General features: G+C 47.4%; 1 protein-coding gene across 5 annotated transcripts; it reads right to left on the reverse strand.

Moving 5' to 3' along the window:
* Positions 1-1730: 1730 nt before the first annotated feature.
* On the reverse strand, positions 1731-21134 carry cep170bb (centrosomal protein 170Bb). Of its 5 annotated transcripts, XM_070548818.1 has the most exons (21): positions 20894-21134; positions 19770-19907; positions 19173-19262; positions 18707-18787; positions 18422-18478; positions 18037-18154; positions 17609-17710; positions 17019-17531; positions 15754-16820; positions 15317-15493; positions 15053-15158; positions 13224-14939; positions 12092-12335; positions 11861-12017; positions 11484-11525; positions 9818-9955; positions 8608-8696; positions 7699-7792; positions 7564-7615; positions 7037-7225; positions 1731-4413 (listed from the first exon to the last, which is right to left on the reverse strand). In XM_070548818.1, the coding sequence occupies exons 2-20, from the start codon at positions 19872-19874 to the stop codon at positions 7041-7043; spliced, it is 5133 nt and encodes a 1710-aa protein (XP_070404919.1). In that variant the 5' UTR covers positions 19875-19907; positions 20894-21134; the 3' UTR covers positions 1731-4413; positions 7037-7040. The 5 variants fall into 5 exon arrangements, with proteins under 5 accessions (XP_070404919.1, XP_070404918.1, XP_070404921.1 ...); XM_070548817.1 differs by having other exon boundaries at positions 1731-7225; XM_070548820.1 differs by lacking the exon at positions 15317-15493 and having other exon boundaries at positions 1731-7225.
* Between the last annotated feature and the right edge of the window lie 1197 nt (positions 21135-22331).

Consider the following 22331-nt stretch of genomic DNA (forward strand, 5'->3'; position numbering starts at 1 on the left):
CGGACCCAGATAAGCGGAGGAAGACGACGATGACGATTTATATATAGCACCTTCCACCACTCATTTTGGGTTCCTACGTTGAAAAACATTGTAAAAAGACATATAGTCATAAAAAGAGAAGTTAAACATAGAACATAAAATGTAGAGCATAAGGTAAAGGAATAAAACGATGAATAAAAGCGACCTAACAAGGAATAAAACAGCTAGTAAAAACAAGAACTAAAAATAAAATGAAAGCAAGCTGACTTCAAACATGATTATTTTGCCCTTATTTTTGATAACATTGTTGATCCAAGCGTTGATCTCCCTTACATATATTGTAGGGTTGTGTTCATTTTGTTCTTTTTGCAACACTTTTCCAGTACACGTAGCTTACTGCATCCATTTCTCTCACCTGAACTCCATTCACATAATTTGCTTCACATAGCACATATAGGCACATTATTTTTGTTTGTTGTTTTGCATCAGACACAATCTATGTATGTCTACACTGAAGTGCCCTGTCACTGCTCTTCTCCTCCCCTGGGTTCGCCTGTGTTCCTCGCTTCCTGGGAGGACCTCTCTACACCATCGCCTGATTCGGCTGCTTGCTGCCTGAGGGTTCAGCTTGTATGGGTCTGGACATCCCATGGTTCCTGCCGTGCTTACAGGAGCTCTGCGGTTTGCCTGGGGCCTGGACCGGTCCCTGATCATCTGGTTCCTTTCCTGAGGATCCTGTTAAGTGGATTACTTTATTTTTAAGTTTGAGGAGCTACACTGACTACTCTCTGGTGCGGGGGTTTGCTTTCCTCACCCCAGGGGCCTTTGCCTGGAAACCAACCTGTGCTTCCTCGACTGAGTCCCCAGGGCCTCTGACTTGTTCCAACGACCCGTGGTTTCTGCCAGGACCCCGTGCCCTTGGAAAGGGGGGTTCTGTAACGTCCAGCAATGTTCAGTTTAGGTACAGTCTGACCTTTCAACATCTATTCAACGTCTGGTCAGAAAGGAGACACAACACTGCATGTGTTCCCTTTAAATGAGCCTGCCTTCATACCAGCTGGGACTCACAGACTCTGCGAGTCTGAAAGATAAACAATAACTTTCTTTCCCAAGGTCCTATCTGTCTGCCTCCACAGAAGAAAAACTCCAGCTTGAATAATTTGCTAAATTCGAGAATGATTTCCTAAATCAATATGAACTTCTTCCATGACTTGTAATCTAGATAATCATTAAATAAACATTTGTTTATTACTACTTATAATAATTATAGTATAATGAAATGATTCATTAATATGTGCTCACTGAACGGATGTTATGTTTATGTCTACTAGAACCTGCCATGTGTTCAACATGTTTTGACGACGAGGTCCTCACACCTGCACTCACACAATAACAAGTAAGGTTAAGTTAAACTCCAACACATAGTATTACACCAGTCAGAACATCCGGTATCAAGAAGGCGTTTTGGTATTAAATACTTCGGTATTAAATAGCAACCCTGTGAATGGATGAATCTAAGCTGGACGTGTGTTTGTTTGCGGGTGAATGCAATGTTCTCAGAACATGTATCTTGAGAGAAGACGCGTTCTGGGTAGAAAGAATCAGAGGATCAACAAGATTCTAAGGTTCTAAGGTTTGACCACTGGTTGGAATCGAACCCCCTAGAACGGATTCGTCTGAGGAGGCTGTGAGGTGTGACTCGGAGTGCATATAATTAAAAATATTTCATCACAAACAAAAAGCATCAGAAGTTCAACAGAAAGATGCATGAAATCAGTTTATTACAAATGACTTGGTGATACAAAGAAATCCTGCTGATGATGAAGAACATGTGAAAAACAAATAAATAATTAATTAGAAACACACGGCCATCAGCAGGGCCGTCGTTGGATCAAAAGCTTTAAAAAAGTGCACAAACAGAAGACATGTTTGGTTTTGCTCGCTCTGTTCAGCTCGTTTGTTCACGTCTGCATGCACCGCAACAGAACACAGAATGCATGTAGCCCCAAGGACCTGACACCTGTTGCAGCAGCAGTTACATCATCACAGCAGTAGCAGTCATGTTTGTGTTCAGGTGATGTATTAATACATTCTCAGTGGCTGCAGAGAACAAAATGACCAATAAAATTATAAAGAAAAGCTCCGCCCATATTCACAAGGTGTTTATCAAATTAAAAAGTGCACATCTGGTGATCTAGCTTCGAAGTCTCACCTGCCTCAAGCTACAGGAAACATGCACTTTACAAAATAAAGGTCTAAGGTATATTTTCCAGCCAAAATTTTCACAGCAGGAACTAAGTGGATTCCTCTTTCCTTGCTTGTTTTCAGGATTACAATGATCTCTGTTAGCTTAGCTTAGCATCAGGCATGGAAGCAGTGTGAGACATGTTGTGAGATTCATTTATAGATGAAGACACACAAATAGAACATTTCGAAAAAAAATGAGTAAAATTTGATGTAAATTAGCGTTTTATGTGTTGAGTTCCACAGAGCTCAATGCTTGGACCTCTGATATTTCTATAAATGTTGGGTGGAAGTAAGAAGATTTGGACTTTTCATTGATTATACCAGTTTTAACATATTTGCACATTCATTGGAAACAGACTGCACACAGTAAACATTGTGAGTAGGTTTGATGCAAAACTAAACAAAGTCCATATTTTTGAAAAAATAATAACATTTGAAGGAGAACCTGCTAACATCTGCTGACATCTTGTTGTGAGTCGGTAGAACGTCTTATGTTAATTAACAGAGGTGTGACCAAGTCACTGCTTTGCAAGTCACAAGTAAGTCACATCTTTCCAGTCAAGTCTCAAGTCAAGTCCAAGTCAAAGACAACCAAGTCCAAGTCGAGTCTAAAGTCAATGTGTGACGGTCTGCCCTGATCATTCCTAATAACAATCAATATGCTGCAGTTGTCTCAGGTTTGTGTTCACAGGTGGGCGTGTCGGAGAGCCAGCTGTGCCTGAGCTCCCTGATCAGAGAGCCAGGGGTATTTTAGAAGCGGTGTGGCACAACTCCAGTGCCGGTTGATACTCTCACCTTGGGTAACTACTAGCCAGCCAGTCTTAGTCTGCCTGCTCCAGCTTTAATCTTTTGTCTGCCTGTTCCAGTCTCAGTCTTGACCTGCCTGTTGTCGAGTCCTGAGAGTTCCTGCTCGTTTGTCCTCAGAACAAACCAACCATCGCGTGGAGTTGTCTACCAACGTCACGTCACTCAAGATCCCCTGGCCTCCGCTCTCCATCGTCCGCCTGTCGCCCTGCCTGCCTCTCAGCCAACCTCACAGTCTGCCTCCCAACCTGCTTCCCAGTCTTGTCCTGGATCTGAACTCCTGCCATTCGTCAGTTCCCACCTGGTCCCAAAGACCCAGCCCATCCTCACCAGTGCTGGCCATCAACCGTAAAAATAGCCTCCAAAAACAAATCATATTCTTGGTTCTCTGGTTTCGGGTTTATCTTATATCTGTCTGCTTCTCGTTTTTAGATTCCGGTTCATCCTGTTCCCGTTTGGAGCAGCACCCTTAGTTTACTCACCACTCTTAATAAAAATTATTATATTATTTTTACTTACCCCATCTCCGTAGTGTGATTCTTTCATGTATTGGGTAAAATATCTTTCCATAAACATGACACAATGATCTGGAAGTCCAAGTCAAGTCCAAGTCCTTAACTTTGAATTTTCAAGTCATAATCAAGTCATCTGTCCAACTTCAATTTAATGATAATGATAATAAATAAATTCCAGAATTAAAGATTCTTAAAGCTTAATTTGCTCAAACAAACAGAAAGTGGAACTGAACTTGATTGTAAACAAAGTCCTGCTGCATTTAGCAGTACAAGATCAAACCCAGAACAAAGAATGATTTTTGTTCATGTCGGGCCACTTTTGTGCTAAAATATCAAATATGCTCAAGTCATCATCAAGTCAACAGATGCAAGTCGATTCAAGTTGCAAGTCATTGGCGTTCAAATCCCAGTCAAGTCGTAAGTCTTTATAGATTTTATCAAATCAAGTCAGAAGTTATTAAATTTATGACTCAAGTCCAAGTCATGTGACTCAGGTCCACACCTATGTTAATTAAAAGCCCAAAAATAACACTTTGAAAAAACCCATGCACCAATTCATGTGTCAATAAAGTTTGATTCAAATTAGTGGAGAAATTCCACATTATAAAGGTCTAGCTTAGCTCCTCTGATGTGGTTAGGTTTGTAACTCCACGCACGCACACACACACACACACACACACACACACACACACACACACACACACACACACACACACACACACACACACACACACACACACACACACAACTGCTGTTTTGAACTTTGATGCTAAGCTAGGCTAAGTCGAGGCTTGCTGCATGAAGAGTTCCCTGTAACGGGTTCCTGGTCGGTTCTTTCTGTCCAGCGTTCTCCACAGAGACGTCTCAGCTTCAACAAGAAAGAAAAACAAAATTCAGCTCAACACACACACACACACACACACACACCCTACAGCGCTTCACTTTGAGAGTCCACAAGGTAAAAGTAAATACTTTATTCATAAAGCACTTCTCTAAAACTGTGATTAAATAAAGTTTCTTTCTGAATTTCAGAGTTGGAAACGTTCTAATTTATCAAACATGGCAGAACTTGTTGCCCGATGAATTGATTCCAACAATACTTAAATTCAGGAATCAGCCTTCTGGGTCAAAGAGGGTGTTGATGGGAACAGCTTTTGCTGGTGCACAGGTCATATCTGCACGAGTGTGAAATCTACTAAAACAGCTGACAAAATACAGAGACTGGTGTCGGGTTCGTTGGACTGAAGCCCCGTTCACATGGCAGGATACCTATCCTGACTTTTAACCAGATTCTCCCTTTCAGACACACACGATCACCACAATGGCTCTGAAACAAACATCAGATAATCCTGCATCTGTTCAGAGCACTCTGGTCTGCTTGGAAGCACATCCGATCACAAGTTGGGAATATTCAGCATGTTGGATTGTTTTGGTCTGACATCCAGGACAAAAGAGAGTGCAGCCTGTTGACGTGACAGGTAGCCAATCAGAAAGCTGTATATCCTCCTCCACCATGTTTGTTTACAAACTTGGATTGTGTGTAGATTTCATCGTACAGCTGCACACCAGAACCCGTAGCATCAAGTCTGGTACATTCCTGGTTTTTATCTCTCCTGTTTTGAAAATCTTGTGATGATTTTTAAATCCTGCCTCGTGAACCGGGCCTTACCCCCCTTACCTGACTCCAACCCTTTAAGACCAAGTTGGATTTCTCCCTAAACCTAATCTGCCAGTAAGGACCAATGCACCATCCACCAATTTCCAGGTCAGGACATTTTCCTAGAGCTGGAAATCCCTCAGGAGGGAGGGGACTGGGGGGCGTGCTGATCAGATACTCGCACCGCCTCTTTGGAGTCCTTTTGATGAGGAGGAGCAGCTCCACCTAACCTTTTCTTCACAACAGCCACCCTACAGAGAAACACGTTTAAACCATTTGTATCCAAAATCCTGTTTTTATCCATCACCAGAGAGGATGTAGATGGACCAGGAGGGGTTTTATTCTTCATCACAGCAGACCAGATCAACGCCCTCATGCTGCAGACCAAGTCCAGATCAGCTGGTCCATCTCTCACTCGATCAAGCCATCACTCATGAAACCAAGATAGCTAACCTCCTTAGCTTGAGGCAAAGCCTCACTCCACTCAAAGGGAATTCTTCGGGTTTAGACTGAAGTTTCAGACTTGAAGTAATCACTTCCTACTACCCAATCAAAATGCTCCTTTAGACCCAAAGCTTCAGTCCAATCAATGTGCTCAGGTGTTTCTCTGCTAGGACAAACATCCTTATCCTTGGTAATGGGATGTCTAGCACCAAACACACAGACAACCAACTGATGTTTAACACCATGAACATACAAGTTACTGAGTCGCAATCAGGTACATCTCCAGGTTCTCCATCCAGAGGTAGTACATCCAATACGGAACCATTTCCAAGTCGGCTAGGCTCTTGTCGGATTCATTCACTGAAACATTGAGCTCTTCAGCTGCCAGACCACGTTTTGGGGTTTGTTAAGGTTAAAAGGACGATGTGTTTAAGAACCAAGTTTGTATTGATTTGTCTGAGATGAACAGTTTTATCTCTAACATTCCACTACAGCAAACCAAAGCAGTTTCAAAGCAAACACACAATCATGGCAAAACGGAGAAGAGCCCAATGTCACGGGTCAGGCGACACAACTCCGAAACATTCGATGAAAGACGTCACAGACGGCCGGTTCCGCTCTGTGCAGCGGAGGCATGAAAGCAGCCAAGAACCTCCCGATGGACGTTCTCAGAAAAACACAGAAAGCTGCAGGAACACAGTTTATCATCTGTTCAAATGCAACGAAACAGAGCCTCAAAGTTATTAACATACTTTAGTTCAGTGTAATACTGGTGTGAGCTTGTTTTTGGAGCTTTAACTAAGTTCTGCTGCGCTTGTGCGACATGAAAGCAGCTCTACAAAGATACACTGCGGCCAATAACGATGCTCTACTGACTGAATGGCTGGACAGGGATGAGAAGTTTGATGTGGACAGGCTCAGCGCGTCCACACCCCAGCAGCTTTCACAGAGCCAGCCGTGTCCGAGTTCTGAGCTGTGAGGGACGCCCTAGACTGCCTGTAGAAGACATGGGCTTTGAGTTGTGCTGCTGGAGCTAAACTACGTGCTGCACTAAGGATTTAGAAAGTTTGGGCTTAATCACAACAAGATGCTGAAGTATAATCTGGAAATCCAGAATGTAGCACATGGTGGACAGCTGAAAGCAGGAAACGTCATCACCTATGAGCTTTTGTGCTGTAAAACAGGCAAATTCAGGCTTGTCGCTCAGAGACAGAACCCTAAAGCTTTCTTCTTACAGATTTCACAAGATGAACAAAGAGTCCTCTTCAGAAAAGCCCGTGGATACATCTGCACATGCCGATTTAACTTCTGAATCAAACTACGGGGAAATCTGAGCCAAAGCTGCCAGAGGAGTGGACGGCTAGCTTCTGTCCAAAGGTGCTACAGAGACCTGCTCAGGCCGTGAAGTGGGCGCCATCAGGCCCACGAGGTGGCCGCTTGGTGCTTTCGTTGGCGTTGGAGGCTCGGGGTTTGGTGGTGGGTTTCTTCTCCTTGGAAGACTGTCGGGTTTGAGGGACAGATGGCGTCCCGCTGGCTGCAGCCTGAAGACTCCCACCAGGCTCCACGATGGTGTTTATTACTACAACAACATACAACAAATAAAACTATAACCATCCAGGTACAGATTCACCATAAACACAAACACGGTCTAAATGGGTGCAGACGAAGACGGAGAGAAGCCCAGATGGACGGAAATGTCCCTTTGGACGCACAAGGTTACAGAAAAGCCTGACCTTGAGTTTTAATGTAGTTTTCCATTTATGCGTTTATCAAGCCCCGCTAACCCACCTCTGACCCTAAAGCCTCCAGATGGAGCATCAGGATTAGCACCTTCATCAGAAACCTTCCATACCTAGTCTTATACATGTCTGCTGCCCCTAGTGGAGGATCTGCAGGTAGCATGTGATGTTTCTTTACCTTCAAGCTGCCGCTGAACTCTTCTGAGCTCCTTTAGAATAGAAGTGATCTCCTGCAGCAGAAAGAGAAACTCCAGGTGAGTTCAAGTTGAAAGCTGACTGGTTCCTGATGAAGCTGATAGAGTCACAGAGGAACCTTGTTGGATGTTTTCAGGATGGGGACTTCGTTCTCAATGTTGATCTTTGCCTCAATCTCCTCCCAGACGTCTGCCTTGTTCTGGAACAGAACCCTGAGAGAGAAGACAGCTGGGTAGTTAAACCATCAGCACCAGGTCAGGATCAGGTCAGAAGCAGGTCAGGACCAGGTCAGAATCAGGTCGGGACCATGTCAGTACCAGATCAGACACAGGTCAGGACCAGGTCAGAATCAGGTCAGAACCAGGTCAGAATCAGGTCAGAATCAGGTCAGAATCAGGTCGGGACCATGTAAGCACCAGATCAGACACAGGTCAGGCCCAGGTCAGTACCAGGTTACGACCATGTCAGAACCTGGTCAGGATCAGGTCAGAAGCAGGTCAGGACCATGTAAGCACCAGATCAGACACAGGTCAGGCCCAGGTCAGTACCAGGTTACGACCATGCCAGAACCTGGTCAGGATCAGGTCTGAATCAGGTCAGGACCAGGTCAGCACCAGATCATACCCAGGTCAGGACCAGGTCAGAATCAGGTCAGGATCAGGTCAGGATCAGGTCTGAATCAGGTCAGGACCAGGTCAGCACCAGATCATACCAAGGTCAGGACCAGGTCAGAATCAGGTCAGGACCATGTCAGTACCAGGCTAGGACCAGGTCAGAATCAGGTCAGGACCAAGTCAGGACCAGGTCAGAACCAGGTCAGAATCAGGTCAGGACCATGTCAGTACCAGGCTAGGACGAGGTCAGAATCAGGTCAGGACCAAGTCAGTACCAGGCTAGGACGAGGTCAGAATCAGGTCAGAACCATGTCAGAACCATGTCAGGACCAGGTCAGAGGAGCTAATTTAGGGTTTCTGATGATGTCAAACATCTAAACTGTCTTTAAACTGGAGGACTAAACCTCTCTTACTTCATCTTCTGTGCCAGCTGCTCCGTGTTCTCCCGGATGGCCTGGGACAGCTGAGAAACCGGGTTCAGCATCAGGTTGTCCAGGATCACCTGGAACAGTTCAGTCACAAACACACACAGGAGGAAGATGAGTTCAGCGCAGGTTCATCATCAGCTCTGATTCCCCAGCACGCCAAAACTAACTGCAGCAGCCGCTCAAACGTTTGCTGTGAGCTGAGGAGTTCTGGCCGGGTTCACGCCGCAGATCAGCCGAGCTCCTCATCGTTCTGAGGGGTGAAGAACCAGATCCTGGTCATGAAATTGTTGGGTCAGGATCCACTGAGCTTTCCCTCAGATCCAGCTTCAAAAATGTTAGGTTGAAGAATTAAATGATAAATATGAAATACTCAAAGCCAGCTTGGAAAGACAAAAATCAAAAGGAACGATTGAATTTTTTTTCCTTGCAGACCCAAAATATTTCATGTTTTTGTCCACATCAGCATCACCTTATGCTGACTCGGCACTTCTCATTTCTCCTCCTTTACCGTCACTTATTAGTTGCTTCTTCTGCAGTTGTCAATATATTTGAACTGATTATAGATCCATCAAGTCTTTATGATCTAGAACAAGTGAACTGTGATCAGAGGGTTCTGTGTTCCTGATCCGCTGTGATGAACGGGCCTGGGTCAGCAGCAGCAACGTCCAGAACGTGTCTCTGCTTCTGTCTGACTGAAGGAACATCCAGAGGAAACCCAAAATGTGATGAGGACGACCCGCTCCAGCTGGACAGGAGGAACAGAACAACCTCTTCCTCACCCGGAGTCCTTAATGTCAAAATCATCTTACAGGAGGCGAAACGTCGTGTTGGGGCACAGAAACAGAGATCTTAGATTTGTGCTGCCTGTAGAGGCGAACATGACTAGAAACGTCAGCTGGTGCTATGAGCTGATTAGAGGTCGACTTTAATACTGAAACAATAATCACAGCTAATCTGAAAATAACACAAACATTTAATCTCAGAACATTTTCTACAAGTTTGCATAAATAAAACTCAACTTTCAGTGAAGGAGTTACGAGAACCTTTGAAATAAGCAAAAATGATGAAGAAGAGTCAAACGAAAGTGACTGAGGTCAGACGAAATCCCAAAGCGACTTTAATGCTCCACGTTTTGTTGAACGGTTTGGATTTGGCTGAGCTGCAGCGTGAACCTGGCCTTGGATTTGACAGTGACCTCTTCGCGGTTCCACGGGCGCCGTTGCAAAGACGCGGGCTCGGTCTCGTTCATATTTGCGTCCAGGTCCAAGGTGGCAGCAGAACCTGGGGGAACCTTCTGGTAGTTTAAGCTGGCCTCAGGGATACGCTGGACCAGCTGGAAAGAGAGTAGATCCAAAAGATCTAAACGTTTGTCACAAAGCAGCTGGTTGGAGGAGGCGGGGCTCCGTGAACGCATGCAGCAAGTCAACATGCAGCTGCAATGGTGGAGGGCAACAGTGAGTTTCAGTTCTGCTTGGAGACAGCTCTAACGACCACAGGGAGACGGAGGAGTGCAGGAGGACCCGGCCACAGCTCCATGAACCAGTAACACCAGTTCACTGCCAGTGGAGGCTGATGGAGACTCATTAACAGCAAAATCAGAGGGAGAAGAAGGAATCTGCGTCAAACCCAAACAGAATCCAGGTTTTTACCTCTTAACGGACCCGGTCATACAGAACTGGTTCTGGAGTGAGACGGGAGGGGGATAGTGACCTGTACCAAAACACAACCAGGCGGGTTCTGGGTCAACCCAGAGGAGGTTGAGGTCCGTTAAGGCAGAACTGGATCAGTTTCTCAGCTTTTTTACTTTAGTTTGAGTCTCATCTGTGTTTTGATGTTGCAGCTCGTCCTTATTTCATTGCATTTGTCTCATTTTACATTTGATAATAATTCTTTACTTGTTTTGCGCTTTGGTCAACCCTGTTGTTTTAAACGTGCTTCAGAAATAAAATCTACAGTTGAACATTCTCTGATTTCAACCTTCAGGTCTGCCTTCAACCCACATTTATGTCTCAGCTCATCCTTTTATAAGCCAAGGTCCTTTCTACAGAGTCCTGTTGCTTTAATTAGAATCTGTGATCATTTCAATGAAGATTTACTGAGTTTTAACCAGACGAGTACCATCTCTAACCTTCTAAACAACACGTCCACTCGGTTATTCAACACATCTGCAGTGGTCTCTAGTGTAAATGAAAGCCTTGTGGGTCAGTCCCTGTACAAAGAAGCCTCTGGCACTCCTGTCCCTGAACTAGAATTGAGCCAGAGCAGACGACGGGATTTGGAGTGTTTCACTCACTTCAACGCGTGCCGCAGTAACTAAGCTGTGCTCACCTAAATGGTTGACCAGAACCTCAAAGAGGAAAACTCATTGCAAACATGAAGATGGTTTTATTTGTATCTGATCATTCAGTCCTGTTTGACTTGTTCGTCCCTTGGTGTACCCCAAGGATGTGTACTTAGTCCTTTCTTGTTTTGATTTAGTGTTGGGTTAACATTTAAACGTCAGAATTTTGCCAACTGTTTTTATGCCGATGAAACTTGCGTTTACTTGATGCGGTAAAAAAAAGAGGGAAAAAAAAGAAATAAAACCGGAATCAATTCAGGAAGTGTGGGCTCATTGTCTAAATAAGTCTCTGATGACTTTGGTTTGATTCTATTATCAAAGCAACAAACATGAGGTTTTAGCTCTGGACCTTATCTGGAGGTGGTTCTGTTGTTAATGATCTTCCATGCAGAACACTCAAACCTAAGTTCAAAGGTGCTTCAGAACAATCCAACACTACGGGAGGAGTGTGTTAGGATTAGTGATGGGAGGAAGGGAACCAATCATAGAGCAGGAGGATTGATGAATCAGAGTTGGACACCTGAGATGGTTGAACCCCGTAGAGGTATGAGACAGATGACGTCTGCGCAGCAGAACAGAGACATGAATCATGAGAGTCAGAAGCATAAAGAAGATCCTGCAAACACGTGAGATTTCCTCTGAAGCCAGCTAGTGCACACAGGTGTACCAACAGAGGAGGCACATGTAAACGTAAACTGGGAATACTGGGAGTTTGCTTTGCTGCCTGACTTCCAGACTTCAGCAGTCTGATGGTAGATGGAGATCAGCTCAAATGGCAGGATCATAAACATTCACCTGGATCAACTCAGACTGCCCCCTGTTGGTCATGTGTGTGTTCCCAGATTTAGGCTATGTATGTGTGATGGCAGTGGTGGTATGGAGGTAATTGTGCCCAACCTCCTCCCGAGCAGAGATGGTGGAGGCTGGCGTGTTGGGCAGCGAGCCGGGTGAGGTGGTGGTTCCCATCCCGGAGCTGGGTGAGTCTCCGTCCCCTGCCACGTCATGGATCTCCTTGGCCAGGATGGCTAGATCTTTGGCTAGGTCTTGACTGAGCCTGCAGCAAAAGAAAAAGATTGTATACAAGTCTGAGGGACATCACATGGCAACCAAAGGCATGGTAGATCTTACTTGGCTATTTCAGCACTGTGGGTGGACCAGTTCTGGTAGGGGTCAACATCGTTCTGGTCCTCTTCCTCCTCGGTCTCTAACGAAACAGACTTGGTTCTGACGGAGGCTGTCCGCTGGCTGCGAGGTGTCTGGGTGGAGCTTGTAGGATGGGAGGAGCGTTTGGCTTTGGCAGTACCAGTGATCTTCTCACATTCATCCTCAGAGGAAGACGAGAAGTCTGAGCCCTTTTGTTTACGATGAGAGCCTAAAATCATTTAAACACTTAAATTATGATCATCTGGTGGTTCTGGTTAATCAGAGTGACAAAACCTCAAGTTCACAGCTGAAACAACCAATCAGAGAGCTGCAGGCTGTGGCACCCTACACCTGGTAAAAAGCTAAAGCTGTAGCTGAAGTCACATAAATCAACAGGTGCACAGAATCTGCGCTTCTCCTTTTGTTGAAATTAGGATGTGGAATTAATGAAGAAGAGCCATTCTGATCTTCGAGCATCCCTGAAGAAACTGTGTTTCCATGACAACAGAACAGCAGTGGAATCTCAGAGGGGATGGAAATCTGACATGACTGGGCAGGATTACTCATCTGAATTAAGGCCTGGCTTTAATGTATAAACATCGCCCGCTGATATTCAGGAATATTTGCTAAAGTTTTGCTTAAATCAGTCGGACCAGACAACACATTCTCGCGCCCGAAGCGTCGAGAACTGATGCTGGCTGGCCAAGTGTTTGTTTCCAACACGTTGGGACTCCCAACCAACGCTCGACTGCCTGAGCGTCCTACCGACGCTAATTTCACTGACATTTAACCTCTAACCTCTAGCTGTTTAACCTTCCCCTCACCCCCATCCTAACCTTAACCCCGTTACTCATTGTAAACTTCCTGTTATCCGTGTTGGAGAGGGACGGTAAGGCTAGGAAGAGGGTTGAGGTTAAGATGGAGGTGATGGGAAGGTTAAACAGCAACGGAAACCGACGCTTGGTCACCCAGCATCAGTTTTCGACGCTGTGGGAGTAGGAATCACTGAACAGTTAAAACCCGGCCAGGCACAGCAGATCCAGAAGCTCTCACCGCCCAAGACCCACAGACTAAAGAACAAAAGCATTGATGCATCTTAAATCCAGTCAGGACTCACCACTGCCGAGGTACTTGGCTCCACTTGATCGGGTTCGGGTCAGCGGTTGCTTCACTGGAGCTCCGCCCCCTTTACTGGCAGTCTGGCGGGTATCGCCACCCGACATTTTCCTGGCTGCAACAACGGGTTCGGAGCTGCGATTTGAAAACCCAGAGCGGCTGGTGGAGGCCTCGTTGTCGCTGGGAGCTGTGAAAGAGCCGGTTCTTTTCCTGGGCATGGCTAAAATGTCCAGCCTGGACAGCTTCTTCCCCTCGGCAGACACTTTAGGTGGTGCAGAAATATGGTCGGAATTCTGGGAGGCCCGATCCGTCTCAGCACCCTCGTTGTCCGAGGCCTCGCCCAGGCGTGCTCGTCGAAGCATGGACGCTCGGGTCGGCCGCGGTGCTGACAGGCTGTTGGACCGGGTCAGAACCTGCTGAGATGCAGTCTTAGTGGTCTTTCCGTTGTCTTCTTTCTGAAGTGGAGCGATGAGTTTCTTAGTGCGACTAGATGGACGGGATGTCTCATGATCAGATGACGTTGTTTCAGTCCAGTTAGATCCAGAACCTGGTTGGCTTTCAGACAAATCCAGAGAGCCCCGGTTCCCAGCACTGCGACACATCTGGAAACGCTTTGCTGCCTCTGCCTTGCTAGAGGCATCGCTTGCTATCTGGCTGCGGCGTTTCTCTGAAAGTCGCTCTCGGGCACTCAGCTGTCGTCCCTTTTCCTGGATGGACGGGCTGGAAGACGACTTCTCCTTCTGAAGGCTGCTGATGGCAGGTCTCTTTTTAGAGGTGGAGCTGATGGGAGCATTTTTGCTACTCACCTGACTCACGGTGCTTGCCGTGTCTACGTCTGACTCACCAGACAGAGAATCATCCACGTGGCTGGAGGAGCCTCCCTTCTTTGAGCTACGACCGGAGCCAGAAGAGGGTAACTTGGTGTCCAGGGAGGACAGAGTCCCCTCTGCTTCCTGGAGGAAGGGCTGCGTGTCCTGGAAATTCTCACGTCTCTGCTCCAAGTCTCTAATGGACGGGTGGCTGGAGATGTGGGGCAGCTTCTTCATCTGGATGGTGTCACTGGGCTGGTCTTTGGTGAAGCTCTCCTGCCGTACAATCAAGGACATGGAGCTGTCTTTAGTGGGAACGTCATGTGTTTGAAGGTCTGGAGCGGAGCTGTTGGGTTTGACTCCTGTTCTCTTGGGTTCGTGTCCACTCAAGTGTCGGATCAGGACGGTGGTAGGAGGAGGCTTAACAGCAGCGTCTCGACTTCTGTCAGGCAGCACCGGGCTGCGGGCCTGGTCCAGTTTGCCTGGACAATCCTCAGCACCGATGTAAAAGGAGGTGGACTTGTTTGTTGGAGAAACTTTCTCCTGAACTTTGGAGGGAAGACCCCAAGCACCTGGAGAAATACGTCCAGTCCTGGCTTCATATTTGTTGGCTTTGTCCAGAACTGGACCATCTTCAGAGCGACTGGCATCACTCAGGCTGTCTGGGTCCAAGTCGTCATGAACAGCCAGGCGCTGGGTGGAGTCCTGTGGACAAGGAGGACCAGGGGCTCTATCCAGAGATTCCTGGCCTTGGTGAGACTCGTGTCTGATCAGAATGCTCGGGGGGATGCTTTCCAACTTCTCTGGAGGCACCTGAGGCAGCAGTCGTCTGGTTCTGGAGCTGTGCGTCGTCTCCGACTCAGAAGTGTCATAGCTGTAACTTCCCATTGAACGGCTCAGACACAAATCTACAAAATAAACACGGTTTGTTTTGCGTTTCAAACGTGAATCTGGTCAGGTCAAAACGGCAGTGAATGTGGCTTTTCACCACAATCCAAACCAGAGGAAACGTCAACATTACCTTCTAGACTTTCACCTTGAGGTGGAGTGGAGCCAGGCTCAGCATAGCTGTCTGCTAAGCTGGCCCACCGGGAAACCCACTTAGGTCCCTCAAGTCCTGCAGGAACCTGGTGGAAACAAGACCAGACAAGAAAACAAAGAGTCAACCAAGACGTGACAAAATACAAACAATAAGAGAAGACATGAGAAGTGAGCGTCAGTCCGTGTGGGCTAGCACAGAGAGCATGCAACAGAGGTGTTTCTCCAGGTTCTGCCCAGATGTTACCTGTATGGGGCCAGTCGGGGTGCTACTGAGAGCAACTGGGATAAAGCCATGCAACGGGTCCACCGTGCTACCACTACCAGGCAGGTTAGCTTGCTCATCTTTTCCGTCATTTATAACAGGTCTATAGATGGCTGTGGTCACGCCACTGTACTCTGGAGAGTCGAGGACACCAAACACCTGTCGGAGACAGGGCATGCATGATGAGGGGGCAGGACCACCACAACAGGAAGAAGCAGGAAGCACGATGTCTCATGCATAGCTCCAAACTTTATACAATTCAAGCTAACTCGATTCCAGTTAACTTTTCACAGAATCAACCTGACTTTAGCTAATTGTTAAATAAATAGTTTCTGCTGGTTTCCACCAACCAGCCCTAGAGCCTTCGATCCAAACCAGTAAGACCAGAAACCCTCACCAGACGGTCAAGCTGACTTCACCTGATCAATCATGTTGCGAGCCTCCTCCACCTCCTTGTCCTGCGACTCTGTCTCAATGGTGTACGTCCCAGCATCACTCAGACTGTCGTCTTCCTCGTTCCTCACCATCCTCTGGGGAGATTTGGGGTCTCCACCACGAACAGCCAGGGACAACATGGTGGACATCAGCGTTCCAGATGGGTGGACCAGAGAGGCCCCCTGGCCGGCAGCACTGGGCGGCATGGAGGACCTTGTGGTTGCTTGAGGCTGTAAGGGTGATGCAGGATGAGAGACTGAATTGGGTGCTGGAGGTTGTGGTGGGGAGGGAATCTGTGCATGAAGGGCAGACACCATCACCGGTGGGGCAGACATTGGGGGAGGTGACATCTTGGCCCTGGTCGGGGAGGTCTCATTCTGACCAGAATCCTTCAGGAACTCAGCAGCAAACTCTTGGGCGAGCTTTGACATCTTTCCAACACTACCAAAAGGTCTGATGACGACGCCCGAAGAGGAGTGAGAGGAGGAACTGGAAGAAGCTCCTTCACCCTCGGTCTTCTCCCTTTTGAGAGAGCTGGACCTTTGAGGGCCGCTGTGGCCCTGACCCTTTAGGGGTACCGTGACCTGCTGGGTGGGAGGAATGTGTCCGTGTACAGATGCTGGTCTCTCACCTCCTTTACGCCGCTCCAACTTGGCTTTGAGGGTGGAATAAGAGTCGGCGTGAGCAGGGTTGTGTGTGAAGGACTGGGAGCGCTTCTTACGTGGGTTATCATCAAAGAACTCGATGATGAAGGCCTGCTGGGTAAGGTGCTCTGACTGTCCCTGTTTGGGCACTTCCATGGGGGGTGGGGGCTGAGGAGGGCTCTCAGACAGGGGCCGTTGTGGGGCCACAGGTGAGGCTGGAGCTTGCCTGGGTGGGGAGAACTGCAGAATTTGGTGGAGCTTCTGTGTTGGAGGAGGCTGCTGATCGGACTGGACCATCGGCTGTGGCGTCTCAGGCTCCTCAGGTTGGACAGAGTGGTGGGACTTACTTCTGCCTTTGAGAACCGGGTCTTCTGAGTCACTCTGGGTTCCGTCTTCATGATGGTGACCTGCCAACAATGACCAAGCATCAGAACCTCTAAAATCCTAACATCTCTGCAAGTGGACACAAGTTTCATCACATTTAAGATGTTACTTGAGTGTTTGAAGGAAAAGCCCACCCAGGGCCGCATGCAGTACTGCACGGACCACTGCTCCATGTGCGACGAGCGCTTAGCGGGTTCGCTGAGGACAGGTGTGATTCTTACCTTTGAGGGTCTTGATGTTTATGGCAAGGTCACTCTTCGTGCTGTAAATGTCGTCACATGGCGCATGCCTCCTCATCGTGCTGACATCACTGTGGACCAGCCAGTCAGCCACTTTGTTCTGTGCTGACATCATTTCTGCAGGTGCAGCATTAATGATGGCCTTGGTGGGCGGAGCCTGTGACTTCCTCTGGCGAGTGGAGAACTTGGTGACATGGTCCTTGATTTTGATCTTCCCCGGCATGCAGTCATCAAATTCGATGGTGAAGGAGGCGTGGCTCTGTACGATGGGCGGAGTTGGTGTGGGGGGAGAAGGCGGGGCCTGGAGGGCATCCGTGTCCTTGGTGGGAATCTCATGAAGCTCCACCCCTGAGGGTTTCTGGTGTTGGAAGTCCTTGGTGGGAATCTCAAAGTAGCTGGGCTCCCGGTGGTATGAAGGAAAGACCGTCTTTGGTTGGGAATCTGAGAGGGCTCCGGAGAATTCGGGATCCACGGATGGAGCATCTTTATGAACATCTGACAGAAAAAGAAATAATATTTTAAACCGATTATCTGACCAGGAAGTATGAATTTATTTCTTCATTTGTGTTTACCTGGATGAGACTGATCGCTGCTCTGGACTTTACTCCCATAATCCTCCTCTCCCCACCAAGATGGCTGACCGTACAGAGGAGTGGGCCGACTCACCGGAGCCTCTGCCACAAACATGCAGTCAAACTTCTAGATGCTTACACACAGAAAACTATCTTCTCCCACTCAGAACTAAAACAGCAATAGTGAGTTTGTGATGTTTATGTGACGGATATTAGAGCAGATTAGGGATCAGCTCCAGGATCTGTTCTCTGTATCCTTCATGTGTCGGAGCCGAACTGAAATAGCAGATTCTGCTGCACATCATCCAAACAAAACCACCTGAGTCAGCAGCACTTGGGACTCGTCTGCGAACATGAACACAACCCCTGACTCCCGTCGTGATCCCGCTGTTTGTGTCAGACTCGTGTTGGTGGGACTTGTTTGCTACCTTGTGTCAGACTCTTGTTGCTCTGGGACTTGTCGCCTCGCTGACTCTCTTCTTCATCACATTTTTTGCCCTCAGCAGCCTTCAGACTCATCTGCAGCTGACTGCTGTATTTTTCATGCTGCAAAAACACGTCATTTTTTTAAAGAGGCAGAATTCTAGTAGTACTACACTTACATAGTACTTCTACATGTATACAGCAACCTGCTGGATCATGGTGGAACTCCCATGTGAGGTCACCAAAGGTCACCTTTTAAACAGTTTTATATTTCAGACTTTAAATGGTTAGAAAAAACTGCACAACACACACACACACACACACACACACACACACACACTCACACACACACACACACACACACACACACACACACAGATGAAAACTGACCTTCAGAGCTTCCTCTGGGACTTTGTGTTGACTCTTTTCCAGAGCATAGACATGAGAATGTAAAGAAGCAGCTTAGGAAAAATAATCTGCATAACACACACATGCACAAACACACAAATGCACAAACACACACATGCACAAACACACAAATGCACAAACACACACATGCACAAACACACACATGCACAAACACACAAATGCACAAACACACACATGCACAAACACACAAATGCGTGCAAACACACTCGCATGCATGCATGTGCGTGCACACACAGCCTGAAGGATATCGTATCCAAAGCGGATGATGTCAGACAGTTTGAGGGTGATGTAGGTCTGATCTGGGATCCGCAGGTCGTTCACAAACGTCTGCAGGAAACCAGCGAGAAGTTTAAACAGCTATGAAAACATCTTCATCTCACAATAAACAATAAAAACTCAAACAGAACCACGGAAGTCTGACGGGTCAGAAATGACACGATTCCAGTTCCATTATCATACTGCTGAAGGAAATGTGTAAAATCCAACTTTTGTCACAAAATCAGGATCAAAAGAATGAAAACAGGCTCCTATTTGTACATTTTATTGTTTATTTTGTTTGTCTCAATAAAACTAATAATTTATCATATCTAACATAAAGTTTCTTTGTTGTTATTAGGTATGTTTGCAGGTGTGTGTGTGTGTGTGTGTGTGTGTGTGTGTGTGTGTGTGTGTGTGTGTGTGCGCGTGTGTGTGTGTGTGTGTCTGTTCCTACCCCGTTCAGGCTGCCCAGGTCTTTCACCAGGTGCTCATCGGTTGTCGGGTTATAGTTGATGACAGCGTGCTGTTTGTCCACGCTGCGCGACTGTCCACACACACACACACACACACACACACACACACACACACACACACACACACACACACACACACACACACATTATTGCAGGTTTGTTGTGAGTTTTGAGGAGAGGAGGAGACACAAAAGGACAATTTCAGGCAAACTAGTGTTCGAGAGGAAGAAAGGATGAAGTCAAGAACAATAAGGAGAAAAGGGGAAACAAAAGCAAAAGAAGAGGTTCAAAGAAAAAGAAGGAAGAAAATAAAAAGAGAAGGAGGCTGGAGGGAAGGAATAAAAGAGAGTGAAAAGTTACAGGAGGAGAAGAAAGGATCAAATGAACTGAAAAATTAGCCAAAAGAAAAGTTTAAAGTCCTTCAGGAGGTCTGGAGATCTTTATGAGGACGTTTAGCTTCATTGAAGCTTCCAGAAGATGAGATGATCCATCTGAAGAGCTCAGCTTCTCTGCTGAGCTGCTGGGACTCAGATCCTGCTCATAGTGGATCCAGTCCGAGTTTTCCTGATCGGACTCACCTGCAGCATGAGCTCACAGTCCTCTCGGCCCACAAAGATCATCTCCCGGGGGAGGCGGTGCCGTGTGCCCGAGCTGCTCACCAGGAACCATGAAGTCACGCTCATCTTCACAGGCCTGCTCGGAAGCCGCAGTGCATCCTGGGAGATGGAGGAGGAGAGTGATGCTCAAAGTTCAGATCTTTATAGGTTTCTGTGGAAATGTTTGTGTGTTCAGCAGACGCTTTGGCCGAAGCTCCTTTCAGGTGAATCAGGCCAGCAGGTTGCCCTTGAGGCTAACAACAAACACTAATCAGTCCTAGTGGCAGCGAGGCAGCACGATGAACTCTAAAGGGAAGTGAACAAGGAGTGGAAATGTTACATGAACAGCTTCAGTTCAGAGAAACCGAGACTGGCTCTGACCAGACTGAGGTGCTAACTGCTAGAAGCCAGCTCCTACTGCACTAAACTAAAAATATCTGTTCAGAACGTCAAACTTCTGTCAAAATGAAATACGTTCAACATCAGTCGTATTTTAAAACGTCTCTGACAAAACCAGACCCTGGTCAAAACGAATCTCTGTTTCTCCAAACTGTGGCCATTCAATGGGCCACTTACAAAAGGTGTGTGATAGTGAGTGTTCATCACGTTTCCATGGAAACACACTTCTAGAGATCTGCTGGTGGCTGTCAGCAGGTGGTGGAGGGTTCTAGAGCCAGGACTCACCCAGTCCACCAGAAGGTCCAGTTCGGACCTCCACCTGCTGTGACCCAGTTCTGGGTTCTGATAGCTGCTCGGTTAAGATCTGAGAGTTAAAGCAGGTTAGCTCTAACCAGGTGCTTACGTTACGTCACGTGACCCGTCAATCAGGGAGCAGCTCCACTTTAGACCATCATCATCATCATTCCAACCAAGCCGCGCCCGACAACACGTGCGCGCGCACAGGAAAGTGCACGGCGCACGCACACATCAGGATGCTGGAGACGGAGATCGTCCTGCATCCCCCCGGGCCTCATCCGGGTCTGACCGGACAGAAGGAGCCGCTCCAGTTCCTTCTGTCCGGTCTGCAGATAATCCACCGCAGACAGACAGGCTGACCAGCGGTCCGGTCCAAACCCCCCTCCTCCACGCCCTGTCATCCTCTTTACCTCCGCTCCAGATGCCTCCGCCGCTCCTCCGGTGCTTTCCGCCGATGTTAACCCAGACTGACTCGCTGCAAGGCGGCCAGAGCATCAGAGGCGCCTCGTGGAGCCGGGCTCGGGAGGCGGTACGGGTGTCGGCTTGGCTCGATCTCTGGTGCTGATGCTGCTGCGGTTATGGCATCTCTCCGTCTGACTCCTCCTGGCGCACCAGCAGCCACCCGCTGCGTCAAGACGCACTGCGTGAACAGCTACGACACAGGAAGTGCAGCATCACGACTTCAATGTAAAAGCATCGCTGTACGCCACTTCGAAAGCGTCACTAAACAGTCATAAAGGAAACTATATTCTAATGACGCACAAAGCCTGCAGTCATGGTGATGTCCTAAAAGCTGAATTCAAACCGACAAACCAAATAAATCCACCTGAAAAATGACTTTCAGCTCAAAGAGCCATCTGGATGTGATCCATGCTCTTTTTGTGAAAGCGAGCCACTTCCGGTCTGAGAGTCGGCGCTGTGACTGATCCTCAGCACGCGCATCGATAAATCCATCAACATCCATATATAACCATCAAAGCTCAGGGTTCAGCTGTACCGTTTTGGCGTGATGACATCACCTTGAAATACTAGCACCTCGGTGGTGATGATGTCATTTTGAGTAAATGTGAGCTGAAACATTTGGGATCAGACCATTTATTCTGTTAATTCCAACAAATGAAGTATTTACCAGCAGGTCTGATTCTGGGTTTGCTTCAGATGCAGAAGAGCCCCAAGTTTCATAGAAAAGCTGCAAAATGTTTATTTTCATGTTTTGTTTTTTCACCATAAAATTCAAAAAGCTTTGCTGCATTCTTTAAATCCTGACTTGAAACTTGTTGGAAAATCTTAAAATCATAAAACTGGACACCTGGCTTTTTAATCCAAGACTGTAGAGGGCTTTTATTCTGAAAAAGTCTGGATTACAGCTCTGGGATCTGACCTGGGATCAGTTCAGAGAGGACAGACGTGAAGGCCATTAGTAAGTTCTGGATCAAATAAATACAAAACTAGTGAGTGATTGGGGAAGTGTAGTGGAAGATTGGTAAGTGGACAGAGGAGGGAGGAATGCTGATTGCAGCTGTGGGTGGTTGAAATGTTTGGAGGAAAAGGGATAAGGGGAGAGGCTGAACAGGTTGCGAGGTGTGTCTGGGGAACAGAGCTTGGTGGAAGTAAACAGGGATGTAGCCCACCAGCCAAGCAACCGTGGACCTGTCTTAGCAGCCCGTCTCTCATGGGTGGGTTTGCTGTATAGCAGGTAGGGCTCTGGGGCAGTGAAGGGTGGTGTGCGGTTCCGAAGTGCAGTGTCCTTTGGGGATGTTGTGGCGTCGACGCCTAATCATTGGGCTGCTAGTCTGGCCCCCAACCTGGAACAACCTGTTATGACCTCGGTCTGTGCTGCGTGCGGTT

The sequence above is a fragment of the Nothobranchius furzeri genome, chromosome 2 (assembly GCF_043380555.1).
Source record: "Nothobranchius furzeri strain GRZ-AD chromosome 2, NfurGRZ-RIMD1, whole genome shotgun sequence".
NCBI classification, from domain to species: Eukaryota; Metazoa; Chordata; class Actinopteri; order Cyprinodontiformes; family Nothobranchiidae; genus Nothobranchius; species Nothobranchius furzeri.

Coding starts and splice junctions, on each gene's coding strand:
- cep170bb (XM_070548818.1), bottom strand. CDS start 19,874: ATGAGCGTGACTTCATGGTTCCTGGTGAGCAGCTCGGGCACACGGCAC. Junction 11,526..11,860: donor CCATCTCTGCTCGGGAGGAG/GTTGGGCACAAT, acceptor TCTGCTGCGCAG/ACGTCATCTGTCTCATACCT. Junction 8,697..9,817: donor GCCCGTGGAACCGCGAAGAG/GTCACTGTCAAA, acceptor GAACTGTTCCAG/GTGATCCTGGACAACCTGAT.